At 44.9% G+C, this 21499-nt stretch overlaps 1 protein-coding gene across 2 annotated transcripts; it reads right to left on the bottom strand.

The window, feature by feature from the left end:
* Positions 1-2421: 2421 nt before the first annotated feature.
* Positions 2422-16869, bottom strand: ndufs5 (NADH:ubiquinone oxidoreductase subunit S5). 2 transcript variants are annotated; one of them, XM_063033679.1, is made up of 3 exons: positions 16754-16869; positions 5012-5263; positions 2422-3368 (listed from the first exon to the last, which is right to left on the bottom strand). In XM_063033679.1, the coding sequence occupies exons 2-3, from the start codon at positions 5225-5227 to the stop codon at positions 3264-3266; spliced, it is 321 nt and encodes a 106-aa protein (XP_062889749.1). In that variant the 5' UTR covers positions 5228-5263; positions 16754-16869; the 3' UTR covers positions 2422-3263. The 2 variants fall into 2 exon arrangements, with proteins under 2 accessions (XP_062889749.1, XP_062889750.1); XM_063033680.1 differs by lacking the exon at positions 16754-16869 and adding an exon at positions 16632-16739.
* Between the last annotated feature and the right edge of the window lie 4630 nt (positions 16870-21499).

Below are 21499 nucleotides of genomic sequence, written 5' to 3'. Positions count from 1 at the left end.
ATTCCACCTGCCACTTCTTTGCCCATTCTCCTAATCTACCCAAGCCTTCATCCTGAACAATGGACTCCAACAGCTTCCCAACCACTGAAGTTAGGCTAACTTCCTTTCTTCTGCCTCTCTCCCTTCTTGAAGAGTGGGGAGATAATTGCAATTATCCAATCCTTCTGAACCATTCCAGAATCTAGTGATTCTTGAAGGATTGAAGTTCAAAGTGCCACCCCACCCCCTCTGCCTACCTGCCTGTCCTTTCGATACAATGTGATTCCTTGGATGTTAAGCTTCCAACTATAATCTTCTTTCAGCCACAACTCTGTGATGTCCACACTGTCATACCTGCCAACCTCTATTTGTGCTGCAAGATCATCTACCTTACTCTGTATACTGCAAGCCTTTGAATATCTTCACCCTATTTTACCATTACACTTCAATTCATCCTACCGACTGCAATTTTCCCTATTATTTGCCTGTTCACACTCAGTCTCACTACACACTTTATCGACTTGTCCCATCCTTAGCCCCAACACTCCAGTTCCCAAACCCCTGCCAAATTAGTTGAAACCCTCCTCAACAACTCTAGCAAGCCTGCCTGCAAGGACATCAGTCCCCCTTGGGTTCAGGTATAACCTAGCCTTTGTGTGCAGTCATACCTTCCGCATAAGATCCCAAAATCTGAAACCCTGCCCCCTGCATCAGTTCCTCAGCCACTCATTCATCTCTGCCATCATCCTATTCCTGCCCTGTTAACACATGGTACTGGGAGTAATATAGAGATTCCTGCTGTCTTGGAGGTCCTGCTCTTCAGCCGCTTCCCGAACTCCCTACACTCACTGTGCAGGATCTTCTACCTATGTCATGTGGTGCATCTTGGCACCAAAGCTTTGGCAGCTCACCCTCCATCTTGAGTCTTCTGCAGCTGCTCTGAGACATCCTGGACACCAGCACCTGGGAGGCAACACACCATCTTGGAGTCCCTTTCATGGCCAAAGTGTGCGGTATACAGACCACACTGCAGGACACCAAGGTAACTGCTAGTCAATACTTCGTATTAGTAGTTAATACTTAAGGTAACTGCTTCACCAGGGAAGAATGCCTTGGTTCTGTGTGGTAGAAGGAAAAGATAAAAAGGTCAGGTCTCCATTTGTGGTCACGTGAGAAGATACCATGAAATGGAGAGATGGAAGAGAACCTGGGAGCCAAGGAGAGAATGTTCACAATGAAAATGCTGAAATGGGAGAGGATGCAAAATGTCTCTGGATGTTATCATAGGAAATGTGATGGAGGAGAGCTTGTTGAATGTGGAGGATGTTGAAAGGAAAAGTGAGGAAGATGGGAACCTGACGTTGTCATTCAGTCTTTCAGAGAGATTTGTCTGATGGAGGCTGCTGCCTCTCCAAGGCTCAGTTCCATTCCAGCCATTACTTCAATGAACAGATAATTTCTGAAATTATTAGCTGGGGATCAGCAATAGGGTGTCAATAAGTGATCACGGAAAGGGAATTTTGAGAGCGAATCCATTCTGTTTCTCTTCCATTCAGCAATTCATCTTGAAGGGCCTTTACAGCTAAGCTCAATTATGATTAGTAAAAACTCCAATAGTTATTGGGAGAAGGCAGGAAAAATGGAGTTGAGAGGAAATATAAATCAGCCACAATTGAATGGCAGAGCAGACATGAAGGGCTGAATGGCCTAATTCTGCTCCTAATTCTCATGGTATTGCTCTTTATCAAATTACGGTATTGCTTTGCACTGTTGTAACTATATGCTATAATTATGTGGTTTTGTCAGTTTTAGTCTTGGTTTGTCCTGTGTTTCTGATATCCTTCTGGAGGAACATTGTATCATTTTTTAATGCATGCATTTCTAAATGACAATAAATGAGGACTGAGTGTCCTCATAATCTAATCTAATCTAATGTGTCCTCACCGATGCAAGATTTTCCACCAGGAATCAGCACTTCTCCAGCTTCGATGATTCATAAACCTGAAGCATTAATCTATTTCTTACCAGAGAAAGTCCTTGACCTGGTGAGTACTTCTTCACTTTCTATTGTTTATACAACAGTTAGATGTAGCTACACCCCTCAATGAGATTCCATAGCTGTATCTTTGATCAGGAGGAAGTGAGTTAAAAAAAAAAGCGAGAATTTCAAACAGTAATTGTAACTAATAATCAAAAGTGAAAAATACAGCAATTAGAACGGCTATAGATTACTTCATATGAAGAACAGCAAAATAGCAGAATTTGACATCCATGAAGCCCGAGTCAAATAGAGCTATAGAATTATTTCATGGTTCAACTGAATGTGGTTATGTAATATGAATTATGAGCCAGGCTCCAGAGTTCTGGATGATTAGAGGTCTATATAGACAGCAGTCAGGATAGCACTGAAACTGTCAGGTCTAGAGTTCAAGATTTGGTTAATTTATTTCAGGTCAGAGGAATTAAGACATGGGCAGAAAAGGGTGTCTTTACATTGGTTGAAGTCTTAGTGCTGCAGATATGATGGAAGGAAGTTTCCAAGTGATCTGGTTCATTCTCAGATTGTGGTCAAATAGACATACGGAATTGTCTTTAGCCAAGACTATAACAGCAAGTACAAAAAGGGGGGAAAATTATATCACACTTTTAACATCTCTTTCAAAGCATCTCAACGAATTTTCAGTTAATGAGGCACAGGAAACACATAATTATGTATAGCAAACGTTCACAAAAAGGTAATGTCCACATGTTTTATTAATGTTCACAATTAAGTATTGGGCAGGTCAGGTGGATAACCAGGGATTCTTCCTTGAATTATTGGCAAAGAGAACCTCACTCTCTTGGGAGAGAGCAGAGGGCTTTATCCAAGAGTGAACCACTGACAGTGCAGCATTTCTTCAGCTCTGCACTGGAAGGTCAGTCATCAGTCCAGATTCTTGTGCACGGTTTCTGAACCGGAAGTCGAAGGCAGGACTGTGGGAGCGCTATCAGCTGAGCCAAAGGTGACAGTAAAAAGACTGGAATCATAGAATCTCTCATCACAGATGACAGACAAAGCTAACAATCAGTATCGTAATTAGATTTAATAATCTTTATAGACAAGTTGCACAATCATTGCCCACAAATAGCCTTCCCAAAACAACCCAACTAAACTGGACACACAAGCTGTGCATTGTCCCATGATAACCTTCAGCACAAGCTAACTGTAATGTTCCAGTTTTTAGACTGTTGAGAGGATCATCTGATGCTTGCTCCTGTATGGGTAACGAAGACAAGGACAATGCTTATGGACGTTGGTCACCTTTGCCGGTGTGGTAGTCTGGAGGAGTGTACTTGCCTTCCTTTATCAGCTTTTCTCTTTGTGCTCGGATGCTGCTCAGCCTTTTTTCCTGTGAGCATGGAAACATAAAGCACCATGTCAGCACAGCACTTGAGAGCATGGAGATCTGGTCATTTACAGACACTTCTAACAAAACAGTACCGTCAAGTAGTAATTGAAAAACCCGCACAGTAAAGTGTGCATCAAGTAAATGCACCATTCAACAACTAACAGTGCGGATCAGAAATAACCCCCCACCCTCAACTGACAATCAACATTGGAGCACTTCAAGGATGCATGCTGGCCTCTCTACACCCTGACTGTAAAAGGACTAGATGGGATAGAGTTTGTCGAATGTGTTCAGGAAAGTTTCCTTAATCAGTATATAGCATGCACTTAGTAAATGGGAGGGCTTCAGAAGTAAAATTTTGAGACTACAAAGCTTTGACGTGCCTGTCAGAATAAAAGGAAAGGAAACAAGTTTAGGGAACTTTGGTTTTCTAGAGGTATTGAGGGCCTAGTTAAGGAAAATAAAGGTGTGTAGCAGGTATGGGCAGGTAGGAACAAATGAGGTACTTGAGGAGTGTAAGAAACGTAAGAGACCACTTCAGAAAGGCTAAAAGAAGGCACGAGGTTGCTCTGGCAGACAAGGTGAAAGAGAATCCTAAGGTCTTCTACAGATAATATTACGAGCAAAAGGATTGCAAGGGACAAAATAGGTCCTTTGGAAGATCAAAATGGCAATCTATGTGTGGAGCCAGAAGAGGTGGAGGAGATTATAGATGGATTTTTTGCGTCTGTAGTTGTATAATTTGTTGAAAGGGGCATCACCAGCAAATAGGGCTGCAAAGAAAGCTTTTAGCACATTGGCCTTCAGATCAAAGTATTGAGTACATCAGATGGGATGTTATGTTGAAGTTGGATAAGACATTGGTGAGGCCTAATTTGGAGTATTGTGTGCAGTTTTGGTCACCTACCTACAGGAAAGATGTAAACAAGATTGAAAGAGTACAGAGAAAATTTACAAGGATGTTGTTGGTACTGGAGGACCTGAGTTACAAGGAAAGATTGACTAGGTTAGAAAACTTTATTTCCTGGAATGTAGAAAATTGAGGGGAGATTTGATAGAAGTATACAAAATTATGAGGGGTATTGATAGGGAAAACGAAAGCAGGCTTTTTCCACTGAGGTTGTGTGGGACTACAACTAGAGGTCATGGGCTATGGGTGAAAGGTAAAGCGTTTAAGGGGAAACATGAGGGGAACCTCTTCACTCAGAGGGTGATGAGAGTGTGGAATGAGCTGCTGGCACAAGTGGTGGATACGATTTTGATTTCAACGTTTAAGAGAAGTTTGGATAGGTACATGGATGGGAGGATATGGAGGGCTGTGATATGGGTGCAGGTCGATGGGTGTAGGCTGTTTAAATGGTTTTGCAGACTAGATGGGCTGAAGGGCCTATTTTAGTGCTGTAGTTTTCTATGATCCGATTTTTTATAAATTGTATTTTAGTCTTTAATGTATTGCATTGCACTGTGGCCACAACAAATTTAATGACATATGCTAGTGATATTAAAACTGATTCTGATTCTAAACATTCAATTCAAAAGTGAAAAGATAACTTTACAGAGGCATTGCAAGGAAATACTACAGCTACACTGCTCATCAACATTTGTGACAATATGGCACATTGTTTTTACGCCTGCCGACTCACCAACTTAGTTCGGTTCACACATTCATAGAAATCTTCCATTTCCAGATTACACTCCTTCATGGCTCTGATTTTCCCGATCCCATGAGCACATTCAATCCAATCCTTCTCAAATACGTGACAACGGGCCGGCCGGTTGTGGGGCTGTGCACCACTTTGGATTAGCATCCATTTGTCGATGTTGATGCCCAGCTTTCCCTGGAGGTCAATTAATGGCATGGCTGTGGGATTGGGAACAGTTCAACCAGGAGCTTTCTGATGAAAACAGAATAGCGTCATATATTTTGAAGCAACAAACATTCCTGGCCTCATAAAGTATGCTTAAGATACTAGATAGGAAAAGGAATGCTGTGTTTTAAGCTTGAGTGATCTCGCAGTAGAAATAACACAAACATTCTACTGCCTCTAAATAAGTCTGTGGGCAGGTCTGAACCAATCCATTGTGTCCTGTTCAGTGGAGTTTTGCTACTTTAAAACAAGGATTCAAACTAACCACAACATCTTCGATAGCTGCTGCTGTTGTACCACAAGATGTGGTAAGGAACAATGGATGGCATTTTTGCCGTTGCCATAGCATTTGACTTTTTTAAAAATGAAGCCGAGTTGCTAGCTTGATGCTCAACCCAGCACAGATGGAAAGCCGGCCAGATTCAAACTCGGGACCATTTGCCTTGAAGTCCGATGCTGAAGCCACTACAACACTGGCTGACATTGGATAGCTGAGTCTCCAGAAAATTTAGTTTCTGGGACCACTTTACAAGTAAACAAGATATGCAAAACATAGACAACAAGGAAGACTAGGTAATAGAAAAGTTTGTTCCTGCTGCGGAGACTTTGACTTATGTTGCCAGCCTGCATTGATCGGCTGCAAACATTCAAAGGGGAGTTGGATGAGGTTTTGTTGGTGGGTTCTATATTTATATTTAGATGGCTCTCTTTGGAACCTATCACTCATTCACTAGCCCTGTTTACATGCAATGCCACTTTCAATTACTTGTGAAAAAGCAGTCCTAAATAACTATTCCTTTTTGGTAACATTCCTTCTAAAATATATAATTGAAGTCACCAGATGCTGAAAACACTATATAGTCACTGATATAGAGGGCTCCATCCTGATCAAAAAGGCGCAACAGCACCTTTACTTCCTGCGGAGCATCAAGAAAGCTCACCTCTGTCCCAGGATACTGACGGACTTTTACCGCTGTACCATTGAGAGCATACTCACCAACTGCATCTCAGTGTAGTATGGCAACTGTCCCATATCGGACCACAAAGCACTCCAGCGTGTGGTGAAAACTGCCCAGTGGATTATCGGCACCAAACTGCCCACCATTGAGAACATCTACCATAAACGCTGCCTGGGCAGGGTGAAAAGCATTATCAGGGATGCATCTCACCCTAACTATGGGTTTACTCTCCTCCCATCCGGTAGGCGCTACAGGAGCCTCCGCCTCCGCTCCTGCACCAGCAGGCACAGGAAGAGCTTCTTCCCTGAGGCTGTGACCCTGCTGAACCTCACATCACAGCGTTAAGCAGTATTACATCCATATTGGACTGTCTCAGTACTTTTATATTTGTATGCTGTAGCACTTTTTATTCAGTTATTTTGTAAATAATACTATTCTTCTGCACCTGCTCAGATGCTAAGCATTTCATTGGCTTTGTATCTGTAATCGGCACAATGACAATAAAGTTGAATCTAATCTAATTTATTCAGCACAATCAGCAGCCATTCTTATGGAGACATTCCTGGTAAAGGCTCCCGGACCCAACATTATATCACATTTTTATATGTTAAAGAACAAAAGTAACAACAGGACAATTCCTATAGTTACAATGCATTCATAATGCTTCTTTTGAGTGTGACGAGAATACACATAGATGTTAGCTGTCCTGTGAGATCAGCAGTTGGTCTGCCACCTGTCCTCAGGGGAAGGAGAGATAAGGAACAATGGAGCAGCGTCTGGAGATGTGTAATGAAGGGACAGGAGAGAGAGAGAGCTGCTGGAGTGGCTCCCCTTTTGAACCCTGAACTGTTTGAAGTGATGGACAGGCGATACCCCAGCAGGGGGATAAAAAGGGACAGGTTCGCTAAGACAGGACACACAAGACACCCGAAGTAACGAGACCCTGGAAGCGGTGCGCCTCTCACGAGTCGGTGGGACGTACCGGACCTTAAACGCACAGGGTGGAAAGGTACGATCAGCGGGAACCCGATGTGTGTCCACCCTCGCTTGGGTGCCGGGTTCACTGCAGGGGATCGACCACATCTGGAGGAGGGGTCACAGTCGGTGACCTCAGGTGACATCACCAAGGACCTGCCCGAAAGCTGCTTGTGAGCAATATCGCCGGTCTGTGAGTGGAAGCCGTGTCTGAATGATCAGTCGTTCCCGTTCTCTCTCTCTCTCCCCCCACGTTGTCCATCGCCATGGCAACGATTACTGCGAACTGAACTACTAAATTGGACTGAACTTTGTGTCACTTTGAAATTGGTCATTTATCCCTAGACAACGATAGAGCTTGATTGATGCTGTTATCTTAATTCTGTGCACATGTGTGTTTATCATTGCTGAACTGTTGCATTTATCCTTTCGATTACTGTGTTGCTTGTTTCTTTAATAAAACTTTCTTAGTTCTAGTAATCCAGACTCCAACTGAGTGATCCATTTCTGCTGGTTTGGCAACCCAGTTACGGGGTACGTAACATAAGTGGGGTTCTCGTCCGCGATTTTGAACGCTAAATTTGGGACGGAGTAAATTGATTGGGGTAAAATTCCCGAAAGAAAGAAAAGACAAACAGCAGAAATGGAGGCTGAGGAATTTATAAAGGCGCCGACCTTGGAGGCATTAGAGGATGCCAGGAAATCGGAATTAGTAGCTGTGGCCAAACAGTTAAATCTTGCTAAGGTGAAGTCAACAATGAGGAGAGAGGAGATACACAGAGCTATCGTAGAGCACTATGTATCTAAGGGTGTGTTTCCCCAAGGCGAGCTGGGAGTGGTGTCTATTGAAAAACCTGCTGGAGACGCGGTACAGGTACAGCTTGAAAAACTGAGACTTGAGCACGAGTTCCGGGTACGACAGTTAGAACACGAAGAGAAGCAGTTAGAAAGGTGGGAGAAGGAGAGAGAGTTAGAAAGGCAGGAGAGAGAGTTAGAAAGGCGGGAGAAAGAGAAAGAGGTAGAAAGGCAAGAGAGAGAGAGACAGTTGGAGAGAGAGGAGAAAGAGAGGCAATGGGAGCGAGAAGAGAGAGGGAAACAGAGGGAAAGGGAATTTGAGCTGGAGAAGTTAAAGATAAGGGCCGAGCAGGGGCTCGTGCCGAACCAAGGTGGAGGGTTCCGGGCGACCCAGGAGGTTAGGCTGGTTCCCCCATTTGACGATACCGACGTGGATCGGTACTTTCTCCACTTCGAAAAAGTGGCTATAAGTCAGGACTGGCCGAGGGATAAGTGGGTTGTCTTACTTCAGAGTGTACTGAAAGGGAAAGCCCAAGAAGCTTACTCCGCTTTGTCCGCAGAAGATGCCCAGAGGTATGAGGTGGTAAAAGAGGCCATCCTCAGGATTTATGAGTTGGTCCCGGAGGCATACCGGCAGAGGTTCCGGAATGCGAGGAAGCAGTGGGACCGCACGTATTTGGAGTTTACCCGTGAGATGCAGACATATTGTGAGCGTTGGTGCGCCTCAAAGGGGGTAGAGGGCGATTATGACAGACTGCTACAACTGATCCTGATTGAGCAGTTTAAAGGTTGTGTCCCTGAGGGTATGAGACCCTACCTCGATGGGAAAGAGGCAGCCACATTAGCTGCAACTGCTAAGTTAGCAGATGAGTATGCGTTGACGCATAAAATGAAGTTTGCCCCGAGTAAAGGCTACCAGAAGGGTAGTCAGGACGGCAGGGAGAGTCCGCCGGAAAAGTCAGAAAGTAAGCCGGGGACTAGTGAAAAGGATAAGGTAGACCGGGAGCAGTCTGGTAGGAAGTCTCCTGGGGTCGTCTGCTATAATTGTGGGAAAGCCGGACACTTTGCGTCCAGGTGCTTTGCCCCAAAGAAGGAGACGGGAAAAGGAAAAACAGCGATTTTGAATGGCTGTATCGAGCTGTTAAGTGAACCGCTAGGGAAGGACAGGTCTGAAAAAGTTCAGGAAGGGTGCGAGAGGTTTATCTCGGCCGGATTGGTGTCAGTGAAGGAGGGGTTAAAACCAGTTCCAGTGCGGATCTGGAGAGACACGGGAGCGTGTCAGTCACTAATACTGAAGAGTGTATTAGAGTTTAGCTCAGAGACCCAGACTAGGGAGGTAGAGGTCAAAGGTGTTGGGGAAGGGACAGAGTCAGTCCCTTTGCACCAGATACACTTACAAAGCAACCTGGTCTCTGGACTGGTCACGATTGGGGTGAGGTCCGAATTACCGATGAAAGGCGTGGAAGTCTTGCTCAGTAATGACATCGCCGGGGGAATCGTGTTCCCAGTCGTGAGATTGACAGGTCAGCCTGCCAGCATTGAGGCCCCGCCCATGGACTCACAGGTTCATCACGGGACTGTGGTAGTGAATTTAGCTGAAACGTTTCTGTCAACCTTGTATGAGAAGAGGGTAGAAAATGAAAAGAAAGAGCGTAGTGAGACAAGAGGCAGTGAGGGAGCTGGGACAGACGTAGCAGTAGCCAGGAAAGAATTTGTGCAGACGCAGGAGCGAAACGAGGGGCTGATGGTTTCAGCAGAGACAGCTCTCTCTGACACAGCTTTAGCAAGGGAACTAGTAGGCTATTGTGTGGAGGAGGAAGTGCTAAGGAAAAAAGGAAAATCAAGTACAGTACCCATAGATGAGGAGTGGGGGGTGGTGCAAAAGAGTAATGGGGATGAGGTTTTTAACATGGCCCACGAGGTACCCCCCGGTGGACATTTTGCGGTGCTGGAGGAAACAGTTGGTGGAATCATGAAAGAGATTTACTGGCTGCCCAGGGAGAAGAATGTTATTGATTATGACCGACGCGAACTGAGACGGTCACCGGCTTTTGATATGCTAACAAACCTAGTCGGTGTTAGCGTGGAAATCAATGAAGCTAGGGGCCCCCTGATAAGAGAAAAAAACCATTTTGAAAAGATTAGTATGGGATCGATCAGATGGGAGAAGGCTATTGTTTTGGCCAGGTCTACTGATAAGGTCTCTCCCTTAATCCCCGAACAAAGCGACTCTTTAGGAGAAATTAAACGACTCGCACCCGTGTGGTTGATTGTCCCGAGGCAATGCAAAGAACTGGGACGTTGGGTGATGTCTGTTACAATAGGTCAGCCTAGCAAACAACATCCATATATAATGAGTAATTCAGTGACTAAAGGGCTGATGAACACAAGAGGTGTGTATTGGCAATTTAATACGGCTGTCTGAAGCCAGCTTGATAGTGAACCTTGAAAAAAATAAGTGCGGCCACATGAAGGTCACTTACCTGGGAATTGTGGTGACACAGGGGCAGCTGGCAGCGACGCAAGCTACAGTGCAGGCTATCGCTGACTTCCCAACCCCGACAGACAAGAGGGCCCTCAGAAAGCTCTTGGATATGGTGGGGTACTGTAGGAAGTTTTGCCATAACTCTGCGGTCACTACCCCTCCCCCTCCTACTAAGCCCTTGCGAGAGGAAACTAGGTCGGAATGGGACGACCCTTGTTATTGTGGTCCAGGACAAAGCCAAATGAGAGGTTACATTGATTGCAATTCATCAGTGTTTTTGGCCACTATGAAGTTTGCTGAGTTGGAGCCTGGTCTAAGGAATTATTAATAACACCTATAAAAGGAACAGAAAATGTGATGACTGTCTGTCAAGGTGTTGACAACTTCAAATTCCCTGTATTAGCCAAATAGCTGATAACGATGTATATTTGTGTGTATCAAATAATGTATTCATGTTTGTAATTTTTACCTCCTGGTAAAAATCCTTAAAGGGGGGAAGTGTGACGAGAATACACATAGATGTTAGCTGTCCTGTGAGATCAGCAGTTGGTCTGCCAACTGTCCTCAGGGGAAGGAGAGATAAGGAACAATGGAGCAGCGTCTGGAGATGTGTAATGAAGGGACGGGAGAGAGAGAGAGCTGTCTGGAGTGGCTCCCCCTTTGAACCCTGAACTGTTTAAAGTGATGGACAGGCGATACCCCAGCAGGGAGATAAAAAGGGACAGGTTTGCTAAGGCAGGACACACACGACACCCAAGGTAACGAGACCCTGGAAGCGGTGCGCCTCTCACGAGTCGGTGGGACGTACCGGACCTTAAACGCACAGGGTGGAAAGGTACGATCAGCGGGAACCCGATGTGTGTCCACCCTCGCTTGGGTGCCGGGTTCACTGCAGAGGATCGACCACATCTGGAGGAGGGGTCACAGTCGGTGACCTCAGGTGACATCACTAAGGACCTGCCCAAAAGCTGCTTGTGAGCAATATCGCCGGTCTGTGAGTGGAAGCCATGTCTGAATGATCAGTCCATCGCCATGGCAACGATTACTGCGAACTGAACTACTAAATTGGACTGAACTTTGTGTCACTTTGAAATTGGTCATTTATCCCTAGACAACGATAGAGCTTGATTGATGCTGTTATCTTAATTCTGTGCACATGTGTGTTTATCATTGCTGAACTGTTGCATTTATTATCCTTTCGATTACTGTGTTGCTTGTTTCTTTAATAAAGCTTTCTTAGTTCTAGTAATCCAGACTCCAACTGAGTGACCTATTTCTGCTGGTTTGGCAACCCAGTTACGGGGTACATAACATGAGTTGCATATAATTTTCAAATACCTAGATCTTCACACTAACACACCCAAAATGAGTGTCAATCACCATTGTCTCTGAGCTGCATTCATGCAAACTTCTCAGGTCAATGGGGTGTTTACTGCATTCATGCATATGCAGACATCGTAGGTCAAATGGGTGTTTCCTGAAGTGCAGCTCCATGAAGACCATTGTTCTGGGCTGTATGTTAAATTCAATCTACAATCCACATTCAGACCTGAAGACTGGTTGATATTCAAATAACTATTTGTTCTATTCCACATCTCCAGAATACGCTGTAACAATGCATTTAAATCATTTTGAAAAGTGTTCATTTGGACACTGATTGTAAAAGAATAGCACTCTATTTTGCCCACGTCCAGGTTATTATCATTTGCAAATCTTGAATTCCAAAATCCAAATTACATACAAGGTGAAGCACTGCCTCAGCAGCAGTCTCTATAAGATATTTTCCAACCTATGCCAGTTTTAGCATCTTTAACACATACCATTTCCTAGACACGTTCTTGTTCATTATATTACTTGCTCTCCCAAGTCCATATATCATATCAATAGTTTTAGTCTCAGTCAAACCTCATTAAAAGCCCACTGTTACCCATGATTTTTCATTGTTAGATTGCTTGGGTTCTAAGCATTGCTGGCAAACCTATAATTCATTACTTACCTCAAGTAGACAGGATATCTCAGATAGACAAGGTCATAAACAGAGAGTTGCCACATTGACCTTCACTAGTAAGGGCAGTGAGTATAGGAGTTGAAGTTGTGTAAGATACTGGTGAGGCTAAATTTGGAGTATTGTGATCAGCTACTTACAGAAAAGATACAAAAATATCTGAAAGAGTCCAAAGAAAATTTACAAGGGCGTTGCCAGTACTTCAGGACCCGAGTTGTTGGAAAGGTTGAATAGGTTAACACTTGAAAAACAATGAAAGGATCTCTTATAGAGGTTTACAAAATTAAGAGAGGTACAGACAGGATGAATGTTTCCAGGCTTTTCCCTTCTTTGGGTGAGATTAGAACTAGACATCATAGGTTTAGTGTGAAAGGTGAAATATTGAAGGCAAATCGGGGGGGGGGGGCTTTTTCACTCAGAGGGTGTCATGTGTGTGGAAAAAGCTGCCAATAAGAGTGGTAAAGGCGAGTTCAATTGCAACATTTAAGAGAAGTTTGGATATGTACAGGAAGGTTAAGGCATGGAGGGCTATGGTATGGGTTGATAGACTAGACAGGCCAGAGTGAACTAGATAGGCTGAAGAGCCTGCTTTGGTGTGGTAGTACTCCAGGATTCAAACTGCTTCTTAGAAAGTGGCAGTGAGCTGTCATCTTGAATCTCTGGTGAAGATATTCCCATGGTGCTGCTGGATTGAAAGACAGCTGATACATTTCTAAATCAGGATGGGTATAACTTGGAAGGAAATGTGCAGGCAGTTATGTTCCTACGTGCCTAGTGCTGTTATCCCTTTTGCTGGTAAAGCTTGCAGGTACAGAAGGTGATGCTGGAGTAGTCTAGCAGCCGCCCTGCATGTTGTAGATGGCACACACTGCAGCCACCGTGCACTGGAGACGCAACAAATGAATGTTTCAGATGATGGGTGGAGTTGCATTCAAGCAGCTTTGTCCTGGATGCTAATCAGCTTCTTGAGTACTTGCTGGTACTGTACTCATCCATGGAAGTGGAAAGAAATTCCTTCAAATCACTCTTATACGATTTGGAATGTCATGAGGTGAGAAATCAACAAGATACCAAGTGTCTGACCTGTAGCCAGGGGTTTTTGTGTGGCTGTCAAATTTGATCTGGTCAGATGTTGTGGCACTCAGTGAGGGAAATAGAGTAGATGGAAATACACGTCTAGCACTTTTGGGGCACGAACGTTACTCAATACTTAACAGCTGACGCCTTGATACTGTTGAAGTCTGACTGCATCCAGTTGATGCCTTGATATTGTCTGGGTTATTTACTTATTGATATAACAGAGCGGAATAGGTCATTTTAGCCATGTCGCCCAGCAATCTCTCAATTTAACCCTAGCCTTATCACCGTACAACTTACAATGATCAATTGATCTACCAACCGGTACGTCTTTGGACTGTGGGAGGAAACTCCACAGTCACGGGGAGAACGTACAAACTTCTCACAGGCAGCGGCAGGAAGTTTTACTGCATCCAGTCTGGACTAGCACAAATGGAACTAAACTCAACCCCACTTCTGATCTTATGATGGAAAGAAAATTATTGATGAAACAGCTAATCATTACTGGGCCCAAGGATAAAACCCAAGGGAATCTCTGCAGTCATGTTGTGGGACTGGGTTGATCAAACTCCAACAACTACAGTTGCAAGAAAGTTTGTGAACCCTTTACAATTACCTGGCTTTTTGCATTAATTACTCATAAAATGTAGTCTGATCTTCCTCTAGGTCACAATAACAGACAAACACAATCTGCCTAAACTAATAACAATCTAGGTTCAAAAAAGTATGTGAACACCTTCTACAAAACCTATTTGGAGTCAGGTGTTCCAATCAATGAAATGAGACTGGAGGTGTGGGCTGTAGAGGTATCCTGCCCTATAAAAAACATACAAAGTCAGGCTCCTGACAGAGCCTGGTCTTCTCAAGAAGGACCTGTTTATGAGCACCACGCCTTGTTCGAAACAACTTTCAGAGGATCTTAGAAGAAGAATTGTAGAGATGCACGAAGCTGCAAAAGGCTACAAAAGCATTTCTAAAGTCCTGAGTGTTCATCAGTCCACAGAAAGAGAAATTGTCTATAAATGAAGGAAATTCAGTACTGTTGCTACTCTCCCTAGGAGTGGGCATCCTGCAAAGATCACACCAAGTGCACAACGTGCAATGCCGAAGGAGGTGAAAAAGAACCCAAGGGTAACAGCAAAGGACATGCAGAAATCTCTAGAACTTGCTAATAATAGGCTTCCGTTAGTCTCGTGAGACCATGGATTTGTGCCTTGGAAGGTTTCCAGGGTGCAGGCCTGGGCAAGGTTGTATGGAAGACCGGCAGTTGCCCATGCTGCAAGTCTCCCCTCTCCACGACACCGATGTTGTCCAAGGGAAGGGCACTAGGACCCATACAGCTTGGCACCAATGTCGTCGCAGAGCACTGTGTGGTTATGTGCCTTGCTCAAGGACACACACGTTGCCTCAGCTGAGGCTGGAACCAGTGACCTTCATATCACCAGACTGACGCCTTAACCACTTGACTTGCTGAAGACTTGCTCATTTGTCCACTTTAAGAAAAATACTGAACAAGAATGGTGTTCATGGAAGAACAGTACAGAGGAAACCACTGCTCTCCAAAACAAAATGCTGAACATCTCAAATTTGCAAAAGACCAACTGGATGTTCCACAACAATTCTGGGGCATTGCTCTGTGGACAGATGAAACAAAAGTTGAACTTTTTGGTAGAAATGCATACCACTATGTTTGGAAGAAAAAGGACACTGCACACCAACACCAAAACCTCATCCCAACTGTGAAGCACGGTGGAAGGAGCATCACGGTTTGGGCTGCTTTACTGCCTCAGGGCCTGGGCAGCTTGCAATTGTTGAGGGAACAATAAATTCAAAGTTGTATCACAACATTTTACGGGAGAAGGTCAGGGTAACGGTCTGTTACCTGAAGCTTAATGGAAGGTGGAAGATGCAACAAGACAATGATCTAAAATACAGAGTAAATCAACAACAGAATGGTTTAAAAAGAAGAAAATTTGTATTTTGGAATGGCCAAGTGAAGAGTCTAGAACTTATCCCAATTGAGATGCTGTGGCATGACCTGAAGAGGGCTGTTTATGCAAGGTATTTCAGAAATATTGATGCACTGAAACAGTTTTGTATGGAGGAATGGTCTAAAATTCCTCATTGCCATTGTGCAAATCTGATCAGCAGGTACAGGAACCATTTGGTGGAGGTTATTGCTGCCAGAAGAGGTTCTACCAGTTATTAAATAGAAGGGTTCACATACTGTTTCTTGCTGCACTGCAAATGGTTAAACCATGCACTGAATAAAGACATGAACAGTATAATTGCTTGTGTGTTATTAGTCAAGGCAGATTGTGCTTGCCTATTTTTGTGACTTAGATGAAGATCAGACCACATATTATGATTAATTAATGCAGAAAATCAGGTAATTGTAAAGGGTTCACAAACTTTTCCTTGCAGCTGGACAACTATCTTCCTTCACGCGAGGTATGACCCCAGCCATCCATACCCAATTTCAGTTTTACCAACTGCCTGTTGCTTCAATTACATAGTCTGTATTTCCTAGACATATTCCATTCCCTTTTGAAGTACAACGTGCATTAGGCCATTGCACTGTTTGGTAGTGGCACAATCACAATTACTGAGGAAAATAAAAAGTGTACTTTTATTTGTTCTCCCCCCCCACATGCAAGAATCATCACAACACAACATAAATCGCAGAGGAAGGTCATTCAGCACCTCACGTCTATTTCACCATTCAACACAATGGTGACTCCTTCAGCTCAGCACTACTCACTGTCTACCCAAAGTGAGAAACAGACCTGCACATACCAGTTTAAGCACTACAGCTCTATATAACCCAACCCGCTTAACCGAGCCCAGATACCATCTCAATGGCTTTCTTTATGGGTTACATTGAACTTTTGCTCTCTACTGCAACCCCTCCGCCTCTCCACATACTTTCCTTCTTCTCTCCCTCCCCCCCCCATATTCCTCTTCACCCCTCGCCCTCCTCCTCTCCCACTCCTGTCTCACTCTCTGTCCCTCCATCCTCCTCACGGTGCCCGGCCTTATCCGCCGGTGACCGACCTGCGCATCCTACACCGAGCCTGTCCCGTCAAGTCCCGGCCTCACCTGAGTCCCACCGAACCGATCGGCCCTTATCCCCGCCCCGGCCCGAACCCCGGGCACGGAGGACCCCAGCTGTCACCCAGAAAAGAGCCCGGCGCCCAAAGGCCCCAGACTGCCCCTCTCACCTTCAACACCTTCCGATCCCCGCCTCACTTTCCGTCCGGTCGTAAAGCGGGCGCCAGCGCCAAGTTTACGCCTTTCTACCGTCCGCCGTTACAGCGCCGCCCCCGGCGTGACTGCGCGCATGCGCAGGTCCGATCAACTGGCGGTGCGCGGGCTGTCTCTGAGTTTGGACGGTTGCGTCTAACTCTACCACGCTTTTGAAAAAGTCAATCAAATCAACCTTCAATCTAAATTTCAGGAAGTACAATTCCAATTTGTGTCGCCCCTCCCACACCCTGATCCTGGTGATCGTTGGGACTGTTCTGCCGGGATGAGGAAAACAAAGATACAGAAGATACTGAGGTTGAGTTGAATGCTGATATTGTTGTGTTGGCTGGGTGCGTGTCCATCGTCGATCATAAACCACCCTTTCCATTAATATTAACGGATAAAGGCACCTAATCTGCGACACAGGGCAGAAACTGCACTGTGAGGGATTAAATCATGAGGGTGTGTGTACTGGGAGCAAAATCCTCCTATTCTGTCAGGTCACAGAATGTCAGGAAACTGGGGGACATTTACCCCATTGTGTCAAAGCTGGAATGAATCACATGCATTTCCGTTAATGCATTTGCGGTGAATTGATTTTTAAGCAACATACCTGCAATCTGTAGGGCCAGCTCCTGACATATTTAAGACACACACACACACACACACACACACACACAACGCTGGGGGAACTCAACAGGCCAGGCAGCATCTATTGGAAATGAATAAACAGTCGACGTTTCGGGCCGAGGCCCTTCAGCAGAATTGGCTGAAGGGTGTCAGCCCAAAACGTTAACTCTTTTCCATAGATGCTGCCTGGCCTGCTGAGTTCCTCCAGCATTTTGTGGGTGCCGCTTGGAATTCTAGCATCTTGCAGGTTTTCTCGTGGTGACGTATTTATTCAGTTTTTAATTTTTTTCATGGCAGTTGTAAAGTCATAAAGATGCAATATAGCATGGCAATAGGCCCTTTGATCGACCGAGTCCACACTGACTCAACTATTGATGTACAGTGATCCTACATTCCCTTCCCTTTCTCCTATCTGGTTCCCTTTTCTCCAGCCCTTGACCTTTCCCACTCAACTGGCTTCACCCATCACCTTGCAGCTAGCCTCCTTCCCCCTCCCCCCCACCTTTCTATTCTGGCATCTTCCCCCTTCCTCCTCAGTCCCTGAAGAAGGGTCTTGCCCCGAACTGTTGATTGTTGATTCATTTCCACAGATGCTGCCTGACCTGCTGAGTTCCTCCAGCGTTTTGTGTGTGTTACTTTGGATTTCCAGCATCTGCAGAGTTTCTTGTGTTTGTGGAATCTTACATTCTCATCAGCCCCATCCAGATTTTATTACTCTTCTACCCCTCCAGGACCAGAGGACACAGTCTCAGGACAGAAGGACATCCCTTCGGAACAAAGATAAGGAGGAATTTCTGAGTGTAATTCATTGCCACGGATGGCTGTGGAGGCCAAGTCGTTGCATATATTTAAAGCAGAGGTGATATGGTTCTTGATTTGTAAGAATGTCAAAGGTGACAGGTAGGAGGCAGGAGATTGGGGTTCAGAGGGATAATAAATCAGCCATGATGGAACGGTGGAGCAGACTTGATGGGCCGAATGGCCTAATTCTGCTCCTATGTGTTATGGTCTGAACATTGGGGACAATTTAATGTGACAATTAACTTGCCAACGTGCAAGTCATTGGGATGTGGAAGGAAACCGGAGTCTCAGAGAGAGCAGCAGTCGTGGGGGATTGTGAAAACTCCACTCACACAAGATAGAACTGGGGTCTGGCACGCTATGAAGCCTTAAGCTGCACAACGGTTCTGTGAACTTAATCTGTCGCAACACAAACAAAATGCTGGAGGGACTCAGCAGGTCAACGTTTGGGCCCAGACCCTTCTTTAGGACTGAAATGGAAAGGAAAAGACACCGGAATGAAAAGGTGGGGGGTGAGGGGAAAGAGGCTAGCTAGAAGGTGATAGATAAAGCCAAGTGGGTGGGAAAGGCAAACACGAGGAAATCTGCAGATGCTGGAATTTCAAGCAACACACCTAAAGGTTGCTGGTGGAACGCAGCAGGCCAGGCAGCATCTCTAGGAAGAGGTACAGTCGATGTTTCGGGCCGAGACCCTTCGTCAGGACTAACTGAAAGAAGAGATAGTAAGAGATTTGAAAGTGGGAGGGGGAGGGGGAGATCCGAAATGATAGGAGAAGACAGGAGGGGGAGGGATGGAGCCAAGAGCTGGACAGTTGATTGGCAAAAGGGATATGAGAGGATCATGGGACAGGAGGCCTAGGGAGAAAGAAAAGGTGGGGGGGGGGGAAGCCCAGACGATGGGCAAGGCGTATAGTGAGAGGGACAGAGGGAGAAAAAGGAGAGAGAGAGAAAGAACATTTTAATTCCACATCCCATTCCCATTCTGATATGTCTATCCATAGCCTCCTCTACTGTAAACATGAAGCCACACTCAGGTTGGAGGAACAACACCTTATATTCCATCTGGGTAGCCTCCAAACTGATGCTATGAACATTGACTTCTCTAACTTCCGCTAATGCCCCACCTCCCCTTCGTACCCCATCCGTTATTTATTTATTTATATACACACATTCTTTTTCTCTCTGGGAAAAAGTAAAGGTAAAAGGGCTGGAGAAGGTGGAATCTGATAAGAGAGGAGAGTGACCAGAGGAGAAAGGGAAGGAGGAGGGGAGCCGGGGGAAGTGATTGGCAGGTGAGAAGAGGTGGGGCATAGAAAAAGAGGGGAGGAGGAAGGCAAAAAATTAAATCTGTTGATGGAAAACCTACAGCACAATACAGGCCCTTTGGCCCACAATACAGTGCTGAACAGGTACTTACTTTAGAAATTACCTAGGGTTACCCATAGCCCTCTATTTTTCTAAGCTCCATGTACCTATCCGAGTGTCTCTTAAAAGACCCTTTCTTTCTGATGCTTTCTGAATATCAGCTCCATTGAATCAAGTGCCTTGCCAACATGATTGTAAAATCCTTTGGAAACATTTCTCGCCATTGATGCATTGCAGCTGAGGAACTTGGACATCCACCAACTTCAGCTCCAAACGGATGTGTTCCTTCCACCTGCTGAGGATTTGCTGAGATTTGTTGATTACCAGTTGTCAATGCTTGAGGCTGCCATCCAGGCCTAAGGAACAGTGAAAAAATATGGACGCAGCACATTGTTAAACATGTTATTCATTTAATTTTGGCTTGACCAGTTCTGTTTCATTCAGTACTTTTCATGCTGTGATCATAAAAACAAGAGCCCACTCTGATCACATTCTGTTCACAGCACCTGCATTTTGATTGATGTAGTTTCATAAAAAATGAAACACTGGTGAAGAACATGAACATCACAACCTGTTCTTCCATTTGTTGTATTACGTTTAAAATGTCGGCGAGCTTCCTCTTGTTAATCAGAGAAATAGTAAGTTTTTGTTTGATTTGCTTTTCTTTTCTGACGCTGAGATGCATCCAAGGATGTGCTGGGACACATCATCGGTGAAGTAGCAACGCACATAAAGTGCTGGAGGAACTCAGCAGGCCAGGCAGCATCTATGGAAAAGAGTGAACAGTCTCGGCCCGAAGCGTCGACTGTTCACTCCTTTCTATAGATGCTTCCTGGCCTGCTGAGTTCCTACAGCATTTTGTGTGTATTGCTTTGATTTCCAGCATCTGCAGCTTTTCTCTTGTTTGTCATCAGTGGTGTGACCTGGGATCATCGCATGTTTCAGGTCTTGTCCAGAGCTGCATTTTAAATTTCATCTACAGTCCACATTCAGGTCTAAAAATTGGTTGCTGACGTTAATATTTGCTATATTGCCCCAACTCCAGAACATGCTTTAACAATGCGATTGATTCCTCATTTATACAATGTGTTTATTGCAGAATAGATTGTCAAATCAGAGTATTTCAAAGTTCACAGGACCTAGAATGGACCATGAAAAGTGCATCTTCATCTCTGGAACTTTGGGAAGAATCCTGCATTGAGCCAGAGTCGTGGCAATTTATGAGAAGTACCAGGTTTTATGAAACTTCAGGGAAGGCTTGATATCCCCTGAACTTGGATAATGGGCTGGAGGAAAGGAAGAAGATCCTTTTCCACCGGTGCAATGAAAGGATCTGGAACGGAAGATCACAGTGAGCAAAGCCACAAGGACTTGCACACAGTGCTACAAAAGGTATTTCCATACACCTTCAAAACCAGTGGATATATTGTCAATTCTCTTGTTGGTAGGATTTCAGATGGTGATGAGAGGGCATACAGGAGTAAGATATATCAACTAGTTGAGTGGTGTCACAGTAAGAACCTTGCTCTCAACGTCAGTAGGACCAAAGAACTGATTGTGGACTTCAGAAAGGGTAAGACGAGGGAACACACACCAGTCCTCATAAAGAGATCAGAAGTGGAAAGGGTGAGCCTTTTCAAGTTCCTGGGTGTCAAAATCTCTGAGGATCTACCCTGGGCCCAACAGATAGATGCAGCTACAAAGAAGGCATGGCAGCAGCTATATTTCATTAGGAGTTAGAGAAGATTTGGAATGTCACCAAAGACACTCGCAAATTTCTACATGTGTACTATGGAGAGCATTCTACCTGGCTGTATCACTGTCTGGTATGGTGGGGGTGGGGTGGGGGGAAGGACCTACTGTAAAGGATTGAGACAAGCTGCAGAGAGTTGTAAACTTAGTCTGCTCCATCATGGGCGCTAGCC

The sequence above is a fragment of the Mobula hypostoma genome, chromosome 26, assembly GCF_963921235.1.
Source record: "Mobula hypostoma chromosome 26, sMobHyp1.1, whole genome shotgun sequence".
In the NCBI taxonomy this organism is placed as follows: Eukaryota; Metazoa; Chordata; class Chondrichthyes; order Myliobatiformes; family Myliobatidae; genus Mobula; species Mobula hypostoma.
This window is presented reverse-complemented; position numbering and strand designations above follow the sequence as displayed.